General features: G+C 50.7%; 1 protein-coding gene across 2 annotated transcripts in view; it reads right to left on the bottom strand.

Annotated features, from left to right (window-relative positions):
- The window catches only part of ST8SIA2 (ST8 alpha-N-acetyl-neuraminide alpha-2,8-sialyltransferase 2), a 48150-nt gene that overhangs the window by 19020 nt on the left and 8763 nt on the right, over positions 1 to 20367 (bottom strand). The window contains exon 2 of one of the 2 annotated variants that reach the window (XM_037510034.2): positions 3286 to 3348. In XM_037510034.2, coding sequence (XP_037365931.1) covers positions 3286 to 3348 — 63 coding nt within the window. The other variant, XM_037510035.2, reaches the window with a different exon arrangement.

Below are 20367 nucleotides of genomic sequence, written 5' to 3'. Positions count from 1 at the left end.
GAGACAGGACGGGGCGGGGGAGAGGGCCTGCATGTGATTAAATGGTCTTTCTCCCTGCCCCCGCCCAGGGAAACCTAGCAGAATAGTAATACTTCTTCAAGCTATTTTTGCAAAACTACAAATAGCAGTTGCATAGACAACCAAGTATCCTAGGCTGGTTTACAAACTCAATAAAGAGCAAAGAACACCTCCCCCCAGGGCAGTGCCACATAGCCTGGGCTTCTCCCTGGTGCCCACACCCTTGACAGTAGCCATCAGATTCTACTTCCGGTCCTGCCCTGTTCCAGACAGTGGGTCTCCCACTTGCCTATAACTAGGGGTGTGCCCTCCGTCATGTCTGTTCCCCGGTGATCTCACGTAGCAGTGAAATACAGAAGCCACTGCTGAGACCCCGAGGGGGCCTGGCGTGGGAGAAGGAGCCAGCCGGCTGTCTGCAGGGGCAACTCAGGATTCTGGGTGCACTCTATCTCCACCCCATTCAGGCACACCTGGCATTACAGGACCCGCATGAAAGTGGCGGTCTGGAATCTATGCTAGTAGGTTTCTAAGAAACTAGGTTATAGTGACATCTCGGGAGGCAGCGGCAGAGCCAGCCTGCCCCTGCCGGATGCACACAGATGCATGTGGGCCGCGCCGGTCCCTCTGCGCTGACAGCAGCCTCCCGGTTAGAATGACAAGTGGGTTTGTGATGCTGAGTTCTGGAGCCTTCAAGAACTTGAGCCACGCATCTACCTCCTCTGCCTTTATCTTGAAATAGCCAAGTTAAAAAAGGTGAAATCCTGGCAATGCAATCTCAACCCAATGCCCCATTTTGCCTTTTTGGGGTACAGAAGAAATTCATTTTGGGGTGCACATTCTGCCTGCCTCCTTCTTCAGTGTTCCCGACTTGTCTGGCTGATGCCTTGGATTCAGATAGCTGTAACTTCTGCAGAGAGCAGAGTTTTCATGGGGGTGGGTGGATTTTCCTCTGGCGCAGGCTGGAGGGAGCCTTTGAGTAGAATGAGAAGGCCTGACCTTCAGCTGCACCCAGAAAGGGGGCCCACTGGAAAGTTTTCCCAATTTGTGCCACCACTTTGAGCCTCCATTTCTCCATTTGTAGAAAGAGGGTCTCAAAGAGGAAGATGTCTGGCTCTAAGTTTCTAGAATTCTCTAAGAACCACCGAATTCTCCTAGCCTCTCCCTGACTGCTGACTCCTGAGGCCCTGCTTGTGGCTGCATCCCTAAGGCCCTGGCAGTAGTGGTGACCCTCAGGAGCAGGGATTCGGCTGCTGCGCTCCGAGTCTCCAAGCTTCTCTGCAGCTTGCACCAGTAGGTTTATGTGCTAGAAATGCTTTAATATTTGTGATGAAGCACTGTCTTCCTAAGATCTGGCTGATGTTCTTATCAGGACTCAACGACTGGCACCTGGCATCTTGTGGCATCAGGTCGAGTCAACCTCAGGAGCTTCTTTCAGAAACTGGGCATGTGGGGCACCCCAGGCCCACTCAGAACAGAAGGTTCTGTAGAGGAATTCCATGGGCGCTGGCAGAGGAGACTTGTACAGCATCCTGCACAGGGGGTTCCAGGCTTCTCTGGGATACTCGTGGTGGAGACAGGTCAGGGCAAGAGAGAAATGTTGGCCAGGATCACCACTTGCTAGTGAAAACTGGGCAGGACTCTACACATGGTCTTAGTGGACTTCAACCCTGGGGCGCATGGGAAAGGCACTGGGCTTAGATACCCCCAAGGCCACCTTGGTGTCCTGGATGTCCATGCCGGTGGCTGAGATCCTCCTCTTCATGAATGTGCCCTCTGGTCCCGGCACTCCCTCTACCCGATGACACTAGAGCCTCATGTCAGGCTTAAGTTGCCATGCCTACTTAAGTGGTCATCTTCTGTCACCATGGATACTGCCACAGTAATAGTAGCGAGCATCCTTTGAGAATTTTAGCACATCAGGCATCGGGCTAGAGCCTTCTATTCAGTAGTTCTAATTCTCGAAACATCCCTTGAAAGGGGGTTGCGTTATTGTTCTAATTAAAAAAGGAGGCTCAGAGGGGTGAGATAACTTGTCCAATGCCCAGCTCATAAGCTCGGGGACTGAGCACGGGTGTGTCTGACTCCCGAGACTATTCTTACTTCTCTTACTTGATGCCAATAAGACCATGCCCGCCCCAACCCCATGGTGCCATGGGCACAGGGAATCCTGCTTCAGAGGAAGGGTCTTCTTGGGGGCATCGTTTTGTGTTGAAGAGGAACGTAGGGACCCATGGTCTTCTGGGTTATTCACGCCACATCTGCATTTCACCGGACATAGCATAAGCTCCATTTGAGGCTGTAAGGGGGCTGAGGTTGATCTGGAAGCAGTGATACCAGGACAGAGGGGGCACTTTCCCAAGTCAGTCCTGTAGGGTCGGGACTGGACACACGGGGCAGGCCTCACGTGTCTGAGAGACCTAAACGAACATGGAGGGGCAATTAGCAGCCCCCACGCCAAGCAGGGAGGCCCTCTCCATTCGCAGCTTGACCAAAATGGGACATTTAGAAAGTAAAACAAGGTTTTCACTTTGAGGCGTGGCCTTTCTGTCAAATAAATGGTATCTGCTTCTCCCGTCTGTTGGACCTTAAGCTCAGGTTCATAAGACTAGAGGCCAGAGCTATGGGCCAGTTGTTACTGGTGGAGAATGTGGATGCAGGGGCCTGGTCCCTCCGCAGCCAGTGCGAAGCCTGGGTTTGCTGGCTTGCAAGCATTTACTTGCCCCCATGCATGAAGCTGCAGCCGGCCAAGGGCGCTCATGAGGAAACGCCAGGATGTAGAGGGCACGTTCCAGTCAAGGTTAATGTTGCTGAGTTGATTCTATATATGTACACATATGTAAGGAGTCTCAGCAAGGTCCTTGAAATGCTTTATTTCATCTTAATCTCCTGGACAAGTCACCCACTACAGTGAAATAGGGCGAAAGTTCTGGTTCCCTTCAGAGGCTCCACTGCTCAGCAAAAATGCAAGTTATGCATGAGCTCATTGGTGGCCCAAGCACTTCGAAATGGGTGGGCTCTTTTCCAGAAAACGACTCTTTCCCATCTGATTTTTCCATCTCTGCAGCCTCTAGACCTTGGGCCATTTCATGGGCTGTTCTATCGACAGATTCCCTCCCCGCCCCCAAGTGATTAGGGAAATGCAAACCCAAAGTGAAATGAAACAGATCTATTTGCTAAGTAAGAAGGGCACCATCCAGCAAAGAGGAGAAGCAGATTAATAGCTGCCTTACAGCAAAAACAAATGAACACAAAATCTAATTTACAAACCTATTAGATTTGCTATGTAAGCTGTTCACAGCTGATCTGATTGTACCTCTGCCTCCAGAATTCCTGCAAGACAAAGGAAATGCATTATTTATAAACCACCCAGCTCTTGTTGGCAAAGCCTTCTTCAGTGGCCAGGAGATCCTGCAGCCCATTTGGAGCACTACAGAGGAAGGTGAGCTCTCTCTCTGGCCTCTGCAGAACAGGCATTGTGCTGGCCCAGACAGGAACCCAAGCAGATGTTGGGTTCTGCAGATCCTCCCTTGTGAACATTTCAGTTCACATTAAGGTTTTCACCTGAGTCGTGAGACAAATGCCTTTGGGATTCATCACCTATGGTAACCCCACAGCATAGCATGTCTCAGCATGATTCAGCATTTGCTCCCACGTGCCTTGGCATGACTCAGCGTCTGCTCCGGCCTTCCCTTTAGATCACATGTAGCAAGATATTGTCACAGTTCACACCCTCTCCAAACTCGAGACACCACCAGAAGTTCAACAGAGGTGCAAGGTTGACTCATGAGGGCTTCCAACCAGATGTGATCACCATTTGCTTTTTGGTGGCAGGAGAAGTGACAGTAAATGCTGTCACTTTTGGGGGGAGCAGAAGGTGGATGAGTAATGTGGTCTTTTGTTCCATTTTTTGGAGGTTAAAAGTTCTTGGGGTGAAAGCATTCTATGGCCCTCTGTCGCCACACCATCCATTCAATTTTGTGGAATTCTGATCTAGAAGGGGCACGGACCATGTGGTTCCTCACCCACCTTCACCAGCTTCCATCTGCCTCTGGTACCCAGCTCACTTGGGGCCCTGTGTGTGTCTTTTAAAAGCTGAGGTGAGATTAATTGTTTTTATTAAGTCATTCCCCTCCCTGCCCCCACCTGCCACCCCTTTATAGGATGTGTGATTTGCAGAGGTGTTTCGATATACAGCTCTCATTTATAAACGTTGGCTAGCCAAAGTTAAGGTGTTTATGCACTCCAAAAAACCAGTTCAAATCACTGAGAAAGGTGGGTGTTTGCAGGAGTCCTATGATTTAATGAGAACTCTTTGGAGCAGTTAGTGCCCTCTCTGCATTCTGCTTTTAAGTCTGGATAGTCTGTTTTTTGTTTTTTGTTTTTTTTTTAATTAAAAGAAAATATTCCATTTCCCCCCCACTACCATCCCTTCTATCCCCCTGTCCCCAATCTCAGCCATCACTACATCTGCTCTGTAGCAGTTTTTGTAAGTAAGTCATAACAGACTGTCAGATCGTCTGTTATGTAAGTGACCCGTGTTTGGCTGTGTCACTCTGACTTGCTTTACTAAACATCATTCCCTTGAACTTCCTGCATTTTGCTGTAAATGGCTGCATTTCATCTTTCCTCAGGTCTGAGCAGTATTCCATACTGTGGCTAGACCACATCTTGTTGTGGATGGGCATGTGGGCTGTTGCCACGTCCTAACTATTGTGAATAGTGTCACATACCTGCTTTGCATAGGATTAGCTTACTTGTAGATACAATATTGTGCATTTTTTTTCTGATAGACTGAAATGTCTTTCAATATTATGTGGCAGCAGGCAACATTCTATCCTTTGACAGCCTTGAGCCACTCAGTTCAGGCCTCCAAGGCTCCCAGGACACGCTGCTGTCCACATGTCACTGACTATTCACGTCCCTCCCACCCGGCTCTACATCAGCAGTCCTGGCTGGAAGACCTGCTGGGTCAGATAGCAAGTCAAGCGCAGTGACTAAAAGTGCATTCATAATTCACGACTAATGAAAAGCTAATGGAATAAAAAAGAACACTCAGAAATGTTGCATATAAGACTTGATAGGTGATTTTAAAAATCACTCTCAATGAGAAATTCAGTAAGTGCTTTGGAGTCGTCAGTTAATAATGGGGAGGTGAGTTTGGGGAGGGGGTATCAGTTGAGTGATACTCTACTCAAGATAGCAAAATAAACTTCAAATAAATTTACTAGTGTTCCCCAAACTCCAGGAAGTCTTATATCCCTGTCACCAGCTTGCTACATTTGTTTATCACTCATACTAGTATTCAATTAATTTAAAGAAATTGACTCATCTTTAAAAATGTAGCCTTATCCTAAGCAATCCTTTCTCTGAAAATGCAGGTCTGATAACGTGATGATGTACTTATTTGGGGAAAAAAAAAAACACAACCACTAACCCCAAAATATTTATCTGCAGAACTCCTAAGATCGTCGTACATGATCACCACTAATACTTGTAGCAACCTCTGGAAAAGGCTGAATTAATAGTTCAGTATTTAAACAAGGCAAGCCCTAAGAAATGGGTAAGAAAATATAAAAACGATTGGAAGAGAACATTTATCAAACCTTTGATGAGACATAGGAGAGCATGTGAAGGGTGTTTAAAATTCAGGGGTGGATGACGAAATCATAAGAGAAAATGTAGCAGATTTGACTTCACAATAATTTAAAATTCTGCCTAATCAAAAAGCAAACCTCAACAAACCCTCTTCGGCATCACCAGGAAATCCCCGAGGACCCAGGTGAGGCGAGCTCTGCCTCTGCTTTAATTTCATCTGAGGCTGGATAAGGACCAGCACCGGCAGCGCCTGGCCCCCTGCGTCCAGGAGAGCATAAGTCTGCGGTTCCCCGCAGAACTACACACGTCTTCATCCTCATCCTTCCTCCAACTCAGTTTTTCCCAACTCAGCTCTATAAATACTTGGGGTGCTGTTTCTCTGTTGGTGGGTTGGCTGTGTGGACACCGCAGGTCAATGCCAGCAGCACCCCTCGCTGCACCCCGCAAGCTGTGCTGACCCAGGATATAGAGCCATCACCAAGTGTGCCCTCGGGCAAAACTGTCCTCACTGGGAACCTCTGCTCTCACTTTGTCTTAATTGCAGTAACATAGTCTATAGTGTTACACAGGGTTCAGGTGTATAAACTTGCTCTCAACACCTGTGTGGTCTACACCATGCTCATCGCTGAGAGTCGGGTTTCCATTCGTCACCTTACAACTGGCCTCTTTGGCCCGACTGATGCACGTTGATCCCCCTTCTCCGCCTCTCTTGTTTTCGGCCTGGTGTCTGTGGGACAGTGGAGCCTCCTCATCCTTCTCCCCCACCACCAGCCCACCTACATCACCCTCCAGGCTAACCCCAAACCCAATACCGGTGCCTCCCTGAAACCGTCCCGATCATCCATTCTCAGCTACTCTTTCCTTTTCCTTGAGTATTCGATTCTGTTAACAGCATTTTTCTTCTTATTTAATTATTTCATGGAATCATGGGTGGGAGGTTTTAAAGAATTCTTGCCATTTGCATAATCTAAACTGTCAAAGAAGTCTGGAGATTTGGTTCGGGTTTCAGCTTCCTCTGCTGCACTAGAATGCAAGCCCCTGGAGGGTGTGTGTTAACCACAGCCTTCATTTTCCCTGTTCTCAGGGTTTTGCTGGCCCAGGAGGGCTGGGCCTCCTGGGGTTAGCAGGTCCTGAGAGAGAACAGCCCAGGCGTGTATCTTTCAGATGCAAACCAAACAATCCAGAACCCTCATCCACATCACCTCTTTTATTGGGGTCTCACACTCTGGGCCACCATCTACCTGTCCTAAGCAACCAGAACCCAGGACCAGACAGCTGGGACAGGCCCTGCACCCCGGAGCCTGCTGGGTTATCCAAACTCACCAATCCTAAGTCTGCTTATCCTGCCCCACCTCCTGTGGAAGCTACAATCAAGGCTCTTGCCCGATTTCTACATTTTCCTCTGCTTCCGAGGGACCTGGTGCGTCCCTGTGTGTTCCTGGGGTGCTGGGTCCCGTCCTCTTGGGATCTGGGACACAGCAAATGATCTTTTCAATGACAGTCATCTTTCAGCCTCACTGTACCTGAGTATCCCAAGAAAACATTAAAATGGGTGGAGGCTGCCTTGTTCACCTGCTTAGCTTGTACAACTTGGACTCAGTGAATCAAATCAGACTCCATGCTGTGGGGCTTCCAGAGACTTCCCTGCAGTTTGTGCACTGTGTCCCTATATATTATTTATATATGGAAAAGACATGATTTCATCTCTCAGAAACCCTTAGGATGGAGCAGGCCATCATTCAAAGAACCGCAGAATGCAAATATTTGGCTCAAAGTGAATCACGTAAATTGACAAGGGATTTTTTTTTTTTTCCTAATTAGGTTCTGCAGCCAATGTTACTGAAATAAGCTTACCCTCCTTGTGATGGAGGAATGCTCATACCTGCTTGGGGGAGTGACAAAAGAAGATGATCAGGTGAGAAAAGTCCACAAAGATAATTTGCAAAGTGCTGAAATCCTACATCTAGATGCCAAGATGACCCACACGTGAACACATACGGGAAAGCTCTCTAGACAGTGGGAAAAACTCCACCAACAAGGTACAATGTTTGTAATAGAAAATGTCCATTTGACCCTGCTGAGTCTTCTCAGCAGAGGTTGGCCATCCTAAAGGTCTGCGTTCTAGAATGCCAGTCTCCTTGCCACCACTGACAGGCAGAGTGTCCCCATTAAGCTAAGACAGTAACTAAGACGGTGTGTGAAAACAACACTGTGCAGTCAGATCTGCTGTTAGTCAAAAGCAATGAGCAAACCTAAAACCTGCATTTCTGTTTAGCCTTTTCATCCGAGCCCAATTATTTCTAGGTAAGATAACAGCCAGTGTGTTGTGCTCTCGGGGCTGCGTTATAACCTCCCACGTTCTTGGTTTCTCGCTGGAGAGCCGGGCTCAGTAAAAGACCTCGCAGGTGCTGACAACTTTAATGAACAGTCTGAATCCAATTGAAACAGCTGATTAGTCTTGAGAATAGAAGATAAAGTCGTACCCAATTTGTGAATTTGCAGAGGGTTCTTCCTTCATTGTTCTGGGGTGCATACATTTGTGCCTAAAAACCACTGGGGTTCCTGCCTGCTGACACCGCGGGGCACACTCCATGGCTTCTCAGATAGGTGGTGGGTAGAAGGGCAAGAAAAAGGTGGACTCGAGGTCATTCGTTCCCATGAACAGAGTTGGGGTTTCAACAGGGCTCAAGGATGGTTTTATTGAATTTTTCTAGAGTTTTAAAAAAATGTGGTAAAATAGCCATAACAGAAAATTTCTATTCTAACCCCTTTAAAGTGTACAGTTCAGTGACGTTAAGCATATTCAGGTTCTACGGCCGTTACCTCTTTTTAGAAGTTTTCTCTCACCCCACACAGAAACTGTACCCATTAAACATAAGTCCCTAATCTTCCTCCCCTAGCCCCTGGGCACATCGATTCTAATTTCAGTGGCTGTGAATTTGCCTGCACTAGCTGTTTGGGGGGAGAGGGATGATACAGCAGTTGTCCTTCATGTCTGGCTGCTGCTTAGTCAAGGGTCCGTCCACGTTGAGGCGGGTGGCAGCCTGGCTTCCTGCGTGGCAGTTCCGTGGCAGCAGAACGTCACAGAGCCGGGAGGAAAGGCCCCTCCCAAGGGTTCGTGTCTGGCCCCCAACCACCTGTGACTGGAACAGGAGGGGAGGGGGCCTGAGGGGGGTGGGAGGTAATATGGCAAGGGGCCCAGTCTTGGTTGAGCCAGTGCAGAACCTCACCATGAGGCTGGCAATGGACATTCCCTCTGGCCCTAGCACCATGGGAGAAATGGCACCCCATCACACTCTCAAGAGGCTCTGGTGGGTCTCCGTCACTCTGAGTAGGGGATGGCTCCCTGACTTGAGGACCCTGTGGAATCCCCAGCCACCTGGATGCCATCTGTGCCAGCTGAGAGCTGCTTCTGCCCAGTTCCCTTAGCCTAAGGCCTTTTCAGTAGATGCCACTGGACAGTCCTTGATGAAGGACTCAGGCCTGTCCGCCAGGGTGGACAGCTGTTGCTTCCACATCACCCAGCACCTTTTAAACTCAGCAGCCATTCTGGTCCCATCCCGCGGCGGCTCCCGCGTCTGCTTTCTCTGCAACACGGGTTGGCAACCTTTTCTTCTACAGGACCAGGCAGCGAATATTTTAGACTTTTGCCTCTTTTAGACTGTGGGGAAAAATTGAAGTTCTCATGTAGATGCAGTTGCTTAACCAATGAGAGCGAGAACAAATATCCACAAGCTGCTTATTAATGAAATTAAAAAATAATAAGAAGTGAGCACAATAGACTCCTGTTACCCAGATCCATTTCCTTGGTGTCAGTTACGGACTGTCGACCACGGTGTGAAAGTATTACGGTCAATAAAGGATCTGAGAGAGAGAGAGAAGCTTCACACAACTTCATTATAGGATATTGTTATAATTGTTCTACTTTATTATTGTTCTTGTTCATCTCTTATCGTGCTGAGACTATAAGTTAAACTTCAGCTTGGGTGTGTATGTACATACTGGGGTTCATTACTCTTCAGACCGCTGGGGAGCTTGTAGTGTACACCCTGTAATGTACACAGGGGTTCTCCTGTGCTTTTTTTTTTTTGGTAATAGGACTATTGAAGGTATAGTTCTTTTTTTTGGGGGGGGGGGAGATAATTGTAGCTTAATTGTACTTCAAAGTGAGTGATGGGATATTCTGTTGTCACGACAGAGGCTCCTGCAAAGCCTCCCCTCGCGTCTCTGAATCACTGCCATCTTCCCTCCAAGAGCCTTTGGGGACGGGTTTCTTGAAGCTCTCCCTTAGACCTACGCTCTGTCTACCCTGCAGTGCTGGGGAACCTTTCAAGCGGCCGAACAGGGTAAGGGCGAGAACTCTGAAACGAGCCTCCCTGAGTCTGAATGCCAGTGGATCTGATGGTTAGTGATGTGAGCTTGGACTATTACTTAACCTATCTAGAAACTTCTATGTGTTTCCTCATCTATGAAATGACTAAGAGTACTAGGTCACATGGTTGATATGAACAAATAAATCCAAGAGTGAGGACAGTGCACGCCATCCTGTAAGGTGCTGCTATTCCTGTTACGCTTCTCTCTTTTTTTCTTTTTTAAGATTTATTTATTTATGCATACAAGAGCTGGGTTACAGACCAGAGATGTGGGGCGAGAGGGGAGAGGATTCACCTGAGACGGAGCGGGGAACAGAACAGGCAGACTGGCTGAAATCCACTGCTGAGGGGAGCAGCGGGCGAGTCAGGAGAGGTCTGCTGTGCCATGTGGGTAGCTCCCTGGCCGGCTGGGGATTGAACTCGTGCTGCAGAGGCTACTGATTTCTTCATAGTGGGGTGCTTAACCCCTTGTGCCACTAGGGAGGCCCTGTTATGCTTCTCTTGATATGCTCCCAGCCATTAAAAACGTAAGACCATTGCTGGCTTCCGGTGAAGAGCTAAGAGCAGAATGCCCTCTCCCCACGTAGCAGGCATCCTCGCTGTGTTTCTCCCCAGAGCATCCTTCTAGCTGAGCTTGGCCTCTGCACTCACACTCGGGGCCCCCTCTGAAGCCACGGCTTCGGCAGTGAGGACCACACTGTGAACACCAGCGCACCCCCAGCAGGACCACAGGGCACGGCACCCCATCACCGGCATTCAGTACGCGGTATGACTGTAGGGGGCCCCCAGCAGCAGCTTCAGCTTCGCAGGTGGCAGGCAGCACTCGGAGTGTGGCGTTGGCACCCAGTTTAGATTCATTCCCTGGGCTGCCTTGTCTGCCGCTCTGCTCCGGTTCCGCCCACTCAGCTTCTTGGCATCAGGTCAGGCTAACAGCTTTCCTGACGCGCTCAACAGCTTCTGTGCTGTCTTGTCCTGTAGAGAAGTCTTCTCGTTGCATAGGAGCTCCTGAAGCTCAGACACTGAGGCGCCAGCGGGCCCGGAACTCTGAACAACCCTCGGCGGTGGCGTTTCCACGATGGCGCAATGTCTGGCCCTGGGCTTCTGTGGGAGCTGTCAGTGTTAATGGAGGTGGGAGGCCACGCCAGTGAGCTCAAGCTGTTTCTTCTCCACAACTCAACTCCGTTCTCTGCTGTCTTCTCGTTGTTCATGTTAAATATCAGCTTGATTTGACTTATCCATTTTGCTTTGATTTCGGCAAACTTTTGCTAGTTAATCAGCTTCTGACAGTATCCAGACAGGAACCAGCTCACGCTAGGCTCCTCCTGTTGCTTGACTTCAGAAAACATCCCTGAGGACTTAGGGCTTTGATAATGTCCCAGCCACTTTCCCTAGTGTTTATAGAAAAGCACTTGTAGGCATCTGCATATCAAAATGCAGGTAAACAAGTTGCTGGATGCCAAGCATTTCCCACCATTCTTGTCCCCACCTTTTCTCATCATGAAACTGGCACCTTGAACCAGGCATGACCAGGCCATTTACCATCCAGATCAGAACACTTTTGGAGTAAACAGAGGCACAGGCCAGAGGGGAGTCACCACCCAGGCTCACCAGTGCCTGCAGCTCATTGTCCTCCAGCTGCACACATTTTATAACCCAGGGACTTCTAAGAAATGCTGCATCCCTTAGACTCACAAACCCGGACACCAAAGCAGCTCCAACTCAGAGGCAACCAAATCTGTCCTGCCAGTTGAGCTGGACATGGCGAGAGCTGTCAGCAGAGCACTTCCTCCGTGAGGCCATGGCCTCAGCGCCTCTTTGGAGTCCCCCGCCCTCCTTCTGAAGACCCTACCTTACCAGAGACAGCACCCCTGGTCCTGCCAACACAGAGCTTCATCACCAGGACCCCAGACCCTAGTCAAGCACAGCACTGGGGGCCAGAGCATCTCTGCATTCCAAGGTGTGGGTGGGGTCCTTAAGAGGACCGCTGGATGAATGAAGGCATCAAAGAGGGACAGTGTCCTGTGCCGCAGAGAAGAGAATGCAGCTTCCAGATGCATGACTCGGGGCGGAAGGAGGGAAACCCGAGTTTCACTCCCAACCCCTCTGCCCACCTACTCACACCCGCCAGGTGTGCTCCAGGCCCAGGGCCTTTGCACTGGCTGCCCCCTTTCTTCACTTCCCCTTGCTTCAAATCTTTGCTCAAATGTCCCCTTTGCCAAGACGCCTTCCCTGATGGTTCCATTTGAAAAGGCATCTGCTGTCCTACACCCCCAGTTTGCCCCCCCACAGCATCTCCTGTGCCTTGTCCCCATGTTCATGGGTTAAATGCACCACCTGCCTCTGCCCCTGGAGCATGGGCTCCGATCTGGAGTCTTGTGTCAGTCTCCTGGTTGCTGCACCCCCAGTGCTGAGCCCGGTATCTGGACACAGTGAACGGCCAATGAGCACCTGCCTCCTCCTGTCCCCCGCTACGGCGGAGTGGCCGGCTGTCCTTGCAGCCAAACCAAGGGCCCCGCCTGTGCTCTGTTACATCCCTTCCTGCCTTTGATTCTTGTTCTACCAACCATCTCGTCTCGCTTCCATGTACACAGTGGCGCTTAACGACGGGGACACCCATGAGACGTGCGTAGTTAAGCGATCCAGCCCTGCAGACATCACAGAGCGTGACTGCACCTGCTAGATGCGTCTCGGCGTGGCCCCTGCGGCCCCAAGGCGTAGCTGGTCCGTCCCTGCCGGAAATGACACTAACTGACACGTTTCTGTAATAATTCTGATACCTGGACCTAGGACCGTCAGGCCCTATTCCACAATCACACTCGCTCATTCAAGCCTTACAATAGCCCAGAGGTTGAAATGATGGTCTTTCTCTACAGGTGGAGAAGCTGAGGCACAGAGAAGGTGAAAATCTTACCTAGGGCTGCACAGCAACTCAGTAGGGACACCAGGGTTTAAACCCAGCGGGCGGCTCAGGAGTCTAACTCCTGATTCCTGAGCCAGGGTGCTGGCTCACGCTGGCAGCATTTGTATGTGTGTCCACTGTTATCATCTGAAATACACACCCCGGCTTTAGTTCCGTATTCCCCTCAGCAGCTCCTCTCTCTGTCTTCACTTTGCAAACATTTTAAGGTCTCGTTGCACTAAGTGGCCCCGTTCCCTGGCTCCACCTTCTCTCTCTGACACTTCTCAGTCTCTCTCTTACTGGAGCCATGAATGTTTGACCACTTCTTCGAGGGGAGGTCAAGTTGGGGGTTCCTGAGTCTGGGCATGGGGTGGCCCTGGACAGATCTCCTTCCTCTGGGGACGGGAGGATATGTTGGAAGAGGCACAAGGGATGAGCATCCCGAGGGAAGCAGAGAGGGGTCAGAATCCCCAGGGCAGCTTTGGGATTCCTCCTAACTCAGGAAATCCGTCCTTTGAAGCCGCCACTTCCTCACAGCACTTGAAGGTTCCATTTACAGTGACATAAAAGCCCTCCTTGACCCTCGCTGCTCCCCTGAGGTTGCCCCCACTTAAAAATCTCGATTTTTCTCTCTTTACATTTAATAGCCGATAAGATCTTGTCCAGCATTAATTCCACGGTTTTTCTGACAAAGCATTAGTTTTATACAATTTCCAAATACAAAATGTTGCCGAATGCTTTTACCTCCCAAATGAAATAGGCTCCCGCCTCTCATAAAAATTTACCCTGTCAGAGTGACTCCCCCTCCATCCCAGGTGACGGTCACTGTCCAGACGGGCAGCTCACGACGTGTGGCTCGGAAGGTGGCAGGTTCAAGAGACCAAAGATAAATATTCATAACCTGCTGACTCAAGCTCACCTGGGCCAGGCACAGTACTAGGGGTGCGTTAATCTTTGTCTTCTTACTCGGTTTTAGAGGTAGGTTGCACAGACTCAAAAAGATCAAGCGACTCGCCCAGGGTCCCCTAGTGAGTACCCTGAGGTGGGGGGAAGGGGTCTGCATGTAGCTGCGCCTCAGATACTGTGGCAAGCTGGCCCCGTACCTTGGCGGGTGGGGACTTACCATCCAGTCGGGGAGGTGCCATCCCACCCCGTCCCTCATGCTGCCACCTGCGGACTCGCCAGGCCTTGAAAGGCAGTTTCTGGAGTGTGGCGTCAAAACTGCCTTTGAACATCAGGCTGTCTCAGGAACCCCCTCTTCAGTTTCCATGTGCTTACTCCAGAGATGAAGTGCCATGCCAGGTCATTCCAGGCCTAATCTGTACGGGGGCTTGCACAATTCTAGACCTTTGCACAATCAGAGGCCAGTATTTAAACCTCAAGGTCATTATGAAATATCTACATTTCTGGCTTCTTTTGGACAATCAGAAGATCTGTCCAGTACTGAAGTTAGAATTGGTGAGGCTGAGAAGCAGCTGCTTTGGTGGTGTGGGGACGGGTTAGGAGAGTAGTATATGTTACTTTTCCCCCAAGTCCCCACCACTCCCTGTTGCCTTACTCTGAGCTGCTTCACTTGTTTATGTGACTGCTTGAACACTCAGGCATTCGAGTTTGTGATCCCAAGATCAGGTTCAGCAAGCCTGAAGGTCCGCAGGCCAGGGGTGCCGGATGCTCATTGATAAGACCAACCTCAAAAGAGGACCATCTCCTCCCCCGATGTTCAGAAAACAAAAGAGGAATTTGGGGGCTTGTTCTCTCTATGATACGGTGTGAGGCTGCTTAGAAGGGCCTCAGTGCCACGGACTTGCAGTGAGGAGGAAGCTGGAGGCCAGATTTGAAGCCGGCACTGTCTGAGAGATTGTCTCCACATCAGAAACTGGGTGCAAGAGTGGGACTGTGGGAGTCAAGCCTGAGCTGTGTCCACGCGAGGCCTCCAAGGAGCCAGAGGGCAGGGCCAGTCAGTCACCTGGGTCTCTACTCCTCACTCCTGACGGAAGAGGAGGGTCACACCATGTCAGGACAAGGGGAGTGCAAGGGGTCTGGGGGGAGGTCCCATCCCTCTGCCTTCTACCCCCCTTTACAGCAAGGTTTGGCCCTAGGGCTTTGAAGTTCCCAGCAGCTTGATAAGAAATGCAGGCATTAGGGAGGGTGGGAGGGGTGGAGATATGGTTGGAGCAGGGAGCCCCCTCCTTTGCTCTCCCTCCTGCCAGAGGCATTAGCACAGGCTCCCAGGGTGGGCTGGGCTCGAGGGCCTGGTGGTCATGCACCTATCTGCCTCTGGGGTCTGGGCTGGGGGCTCTGGACAGTGCCTGGGCAGACTGGCTCAAGGTGTCACTCGGGCTTTGTCTTGGGGGCCACCTTGGAGCCTCACCCTCTCCCCATATCTGCCATGTAATTCCTATGGAAAATGACAGGATATGTGGCTAGGACAAAGGGCGCAGGCCTGACACTGCTCCCCCACACCCTGTCTTGGAGTTTAGAATATCCAGCGGCAGAGAGTGCTCTCCCTGCCGGCTCCTCAGGTGACCACTGTGGTGGAATAACAAGTGGCCGGGAGATAGACTCTTTCCTTTATGTTTACTCTAGAAATTTCTTTTAATTATTTTTTTCTTTTTCTTTTTTTTAAAGATTTATTTATTTATGCATACAAAAACTGGGGTTCAGGCCAGAGATGTGGGGGGTGAGAGGATCCACCAGAGACAGAGTGGGGAACAGAACAGGCAGATCTACTGAAATACACTGCTGAGGGGAGCAGCGGGCGTGTCAGGAGAGGTCTGCCGGGCCATGTGGGTAGCTCCCTGGCCAGCCGAGGATCGAACTTGTGCTGCAGAGGCTGCGGATTGCTTCATAGTGCAGTGCTTAACCCCTTGCGCCACCAGGGAGGCCCTAATAATTATTTTTTCTTGGTTGTATTATTTTTTTTTGAGGTAACATTGCTCTGCAACACTGTACATGATTTAGGGGAAGAGGGTCGCTTCTCAGATGTGTGGAATGACACCCACCACCAAAGAACCCACCATCCTCCACCACAGTGCATTGGGCCCCGCCTTTGCGCTCCATCTCCCACTCTCCCCCTGCAGTAGCCTTAATTCTACAGCCAGATTTCTTGGGTTTGTTTTGCGCTGTTTCTTTGTTTTGTTTCTCTGTGTTACACATATGAGTGAAACCATCTGGTATCTGTCTCTCTCCTGACTTATTCACCGAGCACCATCCCCTCCCGTTCTAGCCACGTTGTCCTGAATGGCAAGAGTTCATCTTTTCTTTTTGTGGCTGAGTAGTATTCCATGGTGTGTACAGACCAAGCCCCTGTGTCCACTCATCGTCGTTGGACACTTAGGGTGTTTCCATAATTTGGTGATCGTAAGTAACGCTGCATTGATCGTAAGAGCGCAGGCGTCCCTCGAATGGTGCTTTTGCATTCTGTGGGTAGGTCCCCAGGAGGGGAGTTTCTGAGTCGTATGGTTGATCTATTTCTGAATATTTTGAGAAACTTCTGTACTATTTCCACAGAGGCTGGACCCGTCTACATCCACGCTAACAGTATGTGAGGGTCACCAGATCCCCGCTTTTGGAAAACCCTGGCACAGGTAGGGCTGTGCAGAGCTGTGCCAGATGGGGAGCTGCTGGGCAGGAGTGGGGGCGGGGCAGCAGTCACCCCCCTCCTGGCAGAGGGGCTGGGAGAGGGAGAGCAAGTCTCTAGTTTCTTGACAGAAATGTCTCTGGGCCTAACACTGTCGAAAACTCAAGCAGCCAAAACAGAACCTGGCTGTGGTGTGAGCCCCCTTCTGTCTTCACGAGGAGCATTTAAAATTGAGCTTCTGGGAGCATGCTCAGAGAAATAAGCCAGAAAGAAAAAGAAAAATACCGGATGGTCTCACTCATAGCAGGAATCTAGAAAACCTAAATAAGGGACCAGGAAAAAGAATAACTATAAGAAAGAAATCAAAATCAACAAACAACTATGAACCAGAGACACACTATTGGGGGGGGGGAAAGGAAGAGTAGGGGTCAAAATAAGGGGGTGCAATTGTATGGGGAATATAAAAATAAAAAAAATTAACAAAACAAAACTGAGCTTCCTCACGTCTCCAGTGAGTAAACTGTGAAGCGTAAATGAGGTAATGAATATGACTAAACACTTGGCAGGTGCTGTTTTTATTATTGTTCTTATCAGAACTTTTCCGAGAGAGCAGGCCCTGGCTGGATCTCTGTCTCCCCTGCTTTTGTTCCCTCGGCGCTTAGTGAGCCCTGCTGCGGGGTGGGCAGGCCTCAGGGATGAGGGCCCAAGACAGGGGGTCTCTAGTTCAAAGGACACAGGAAACATGTATGCAAGAAAGACAGCCCCCAGCAAGGCAACAGCCATGAACAGCTGTCCGCGCCCTGGGCGGCGTGAAGAGAGAGGAGACAAGGTGCCGGAGGCTGACATGAGGGGGTGAAGGCATCCCCAGGAGCGGACTGGGGAGAGCTGTCTCAGAAGCCGGTGTATCGCAGAATCCCAAAAGAGATTTCGTGCCTGTGCTTGACATCCCGCAGTCCCCAGAGCACTGTCATTTCTCCTCTGTGACCACGACCCCCCTCTGCTCTTCCTTTCTGTTTATACCCCCAGCTCTGTCCCCCCAGGCTGCTCCTGCACATGGTCTTGCTGGCTCCCCTGCTCCTGCTCGGAGGAGCCCTTTACAGTGTCTGCACGTTCCTGTGCAAAACATCTCAAGAGTCCCCACTGTCCCCAGCAGCTCCTCTCAGCTTTGGGGATTCCTTTGAGAATCCTTTAAAATGTATGGATCCTTTGCCCAGGAAAATAGCCACAATTTTAAGAGCTCATGAAGCTCCTGAAACCCAACACAGACTCATTAGAGGTCTTAGGCCCGCAGGGTAATCCAGAGCAATACCCACAGGGTCAAGTGTGAGTTCCCTCACCCCCACAGCCTGCCTGAGCTCTATGGCTGACCTGGTATTCCCCACCTCCAGTATCCCGAAGCCCCCTGCCAGCCAAGTCACAGAGGTGGGGACAGCGCCTGGTGGGGCACCCAACCTCTTTGCTGTGGGCTGGTCTCCCCTCTGGATCACCAGTCTCATCCTCTTTCCAGTTAAATCCACGGACCCTGCCTTCAGGTTGCACCCCGAACCCAGCTTCTCCAGAAAACATCTCCCTTGTTCCCAGCCCTTTGGTGCTTCCATAGCTCAACCATCACTTCCATCCACACCATCTTGCATGCTGCTCCCGTGACCCAGGGGGCTTGTTGCTGAGGACAGACACTGCCCCTCCCGGCACCCTGTGCGCAGGACGTCGCTTGGGGTCATGGATCTTCCCTAAAGGTGAGGGAGAAGGCTTCCCGGGGCCCCCGATTCAGCAGTGACCGCTAACGGCTTTCCACAGTGTATTACACACACTCTTGTGCTTTTCTCAAACACGGACTATTGAGCATGATTTATGTGGAACACCAGTCCTGCTGGAACAGAGCGACTCTCCAAGTGAGAGGGAAGGAATCATGAAGCTAAGGAGGCTGTTTTGCAAGTTTATCGAGAGGATGCAATGAGGTGAACGTGGCTCCCGCCGGGCCTGCATGCTCAGTATGCTAGTCTGCCCTCCTCATTCCTCAGACGGGCCTTTTTTCTCGTTCATGTAGAGCAGGTGGTAGGTGAAAATAGATCAGCACTCTTTATTGTCAGGCTCTAAAATTTCAGGCAGGGGATTTTGAGGCATGGCAAAGGATTAGCTATTTCCATGGAGCCTAGACCCCAGAGAGCAGGGAAACCATGGAGGGACTCGCCCTGTGAGTCCACTTTAGAGCCAGAGCAGGACCTGCAGGTTGGTCTCACCCCCGTTTTGCAGGTGGGGAAACTGAGGCCCAAAGATCTTGGGGCCTCCCCAAAGGTCACAAATGTGGGTGGCAGACCTACCACCAAAGCCCAGATCTCAGAGCTCACTTGCTCCAGACTCAGTTCTCATCACACAGGGACTCTCTTCCCCCAAGACCATGGAGCCAGCTTGTGTTGGCCACATGGTCTCACAGGCCACAGAAACCAGGCCCCAGGGAGTGTCTTGCTGTCCTGAGGGGGCCTGTAGGGCCTGCTCATTGGGCTGTTTCTTCACCGCTGAGAACAGTGTATTCTGGCAGACTGGCCCATGGCCCAAGGGCGCTCTGGTTCCCCCAAACACTGCATTTGAGAGTCACAGAGCCTCCTCCAGGTGCGTCTCTGGGCACCGAGATAAAGGGGACAGAAATGGATCTGGCCTTCCAGGACAATCAGCTTGTGGAGAGGGAAAACAAGAACAAAAGTAAGTACACCACCACCTCGTCCGCATATAAACAGTCCTCTCCAGTGGCTCGTCTCTGCCTATTTCCAAGTCAGAAAATAAAAACGCTACACAATGGGACTCTGATGAAGACTAAAACCCTGAACGTCAACACATTTTACTTTATTTCATCTCAATTGATCTCCACTCCCAAATGTTGCAGCTTCAAAAGGTAAGATTAGGCACCATTAAGCCGGCCGGCCCAGCATTGATCTGAAAACCCTCCTCCACGCTCCAGGACACGGAGGCTTCGGACCCTCATTAATCTTCCTGCTATCGGCCTGATCTCGACCTGCCAGCAGCCAGCTCACCTGATTCCCCATTCTGCCCACATCCCACATCCCTCCAGTCTGCTGGCGTCTGTGTCCAGGCCGCCCTGATGCGCCCTGCTGGGAACCCTGACTTTAACCCTGGGCTGGCCTTTCTGGAATTCCTTTCTGGCCTTCCAGTTCCTCCCTGGAATCGGAAGAGGAAAGCGGTCTTCTGCAAATAAGATGGCGCTGGGCGGATTTCACGTCAGACGCTGTTGCAGGTAGCTCCTATGGGCCACAGCCATTTCTCTCCTTGGCCGTGGAAATAAACAAATGACAGCAGATGGGGGTGGCAGGGATCTTCCTCAAGGGGCCAACCCCCTTCTGCCCTCCCTTTTCACCCTTCCTTCCCCAATTGCATCCTCTCCCTCAGGCACCATGCAGGGAGGCCAGCCCGGACTGGAAACTATCCGTCTGGCCAGTGGCTACACATGGCAGGCCAGGAAGGGGCCCTGCAGGGGCGTGGAAGTGCGAGGAGAGAGCAGCGGGCGAGTGGGGTGTAACCTGGAGGTGCTGCTGGAGGTGGGGCTCTCGGGTCTCAAGCAGCCCTAGCCTATTGGGTCAACCACGAGATCACTTCATTGGACGACGCTTCCCTGTGCATGGGGCAGTTTACCTGCTGATACAGCGAGAAACTGTATTTGCAGCCAGGTGCTTTTTGGAGGATTAACTCACTTACTCCCCGTGAAGTTTCCCATGGACCTGGCGAGGCTTTGCTGCTGGGGGTGCAGTTACCCAAGCACATCGTCACCGCAAGGGCCCCTGTCATGTTCAGGGTCTGCCTTCATGTGAGCTGCTAATTTCACTTTATTGACTTCATACTTTCCTTTTAATCAACTCACTTAAAGATGTAAATGAGTTTATCATAAGAGG

Source organism: Talpa occidentalis, unplaced genomic scaffold (assembly GCF_014898055.3).
Source record: "Talpa occidentalis isolate TD23 unplaced genomic scaffold, MPIMG_talOcc4v2.1 talOcc4.14, whole genome shotgun sequence".
Classification (NCBI taxonomy): Eukaryota; Metazoa; Chordata; class Mammalia; order Eulipotyphla; family Talpidae; genus Talpa; species Talpa occidentalis.
This window is presented reverse-complemented; position numbering and strand designations above follow the sequence as displayed.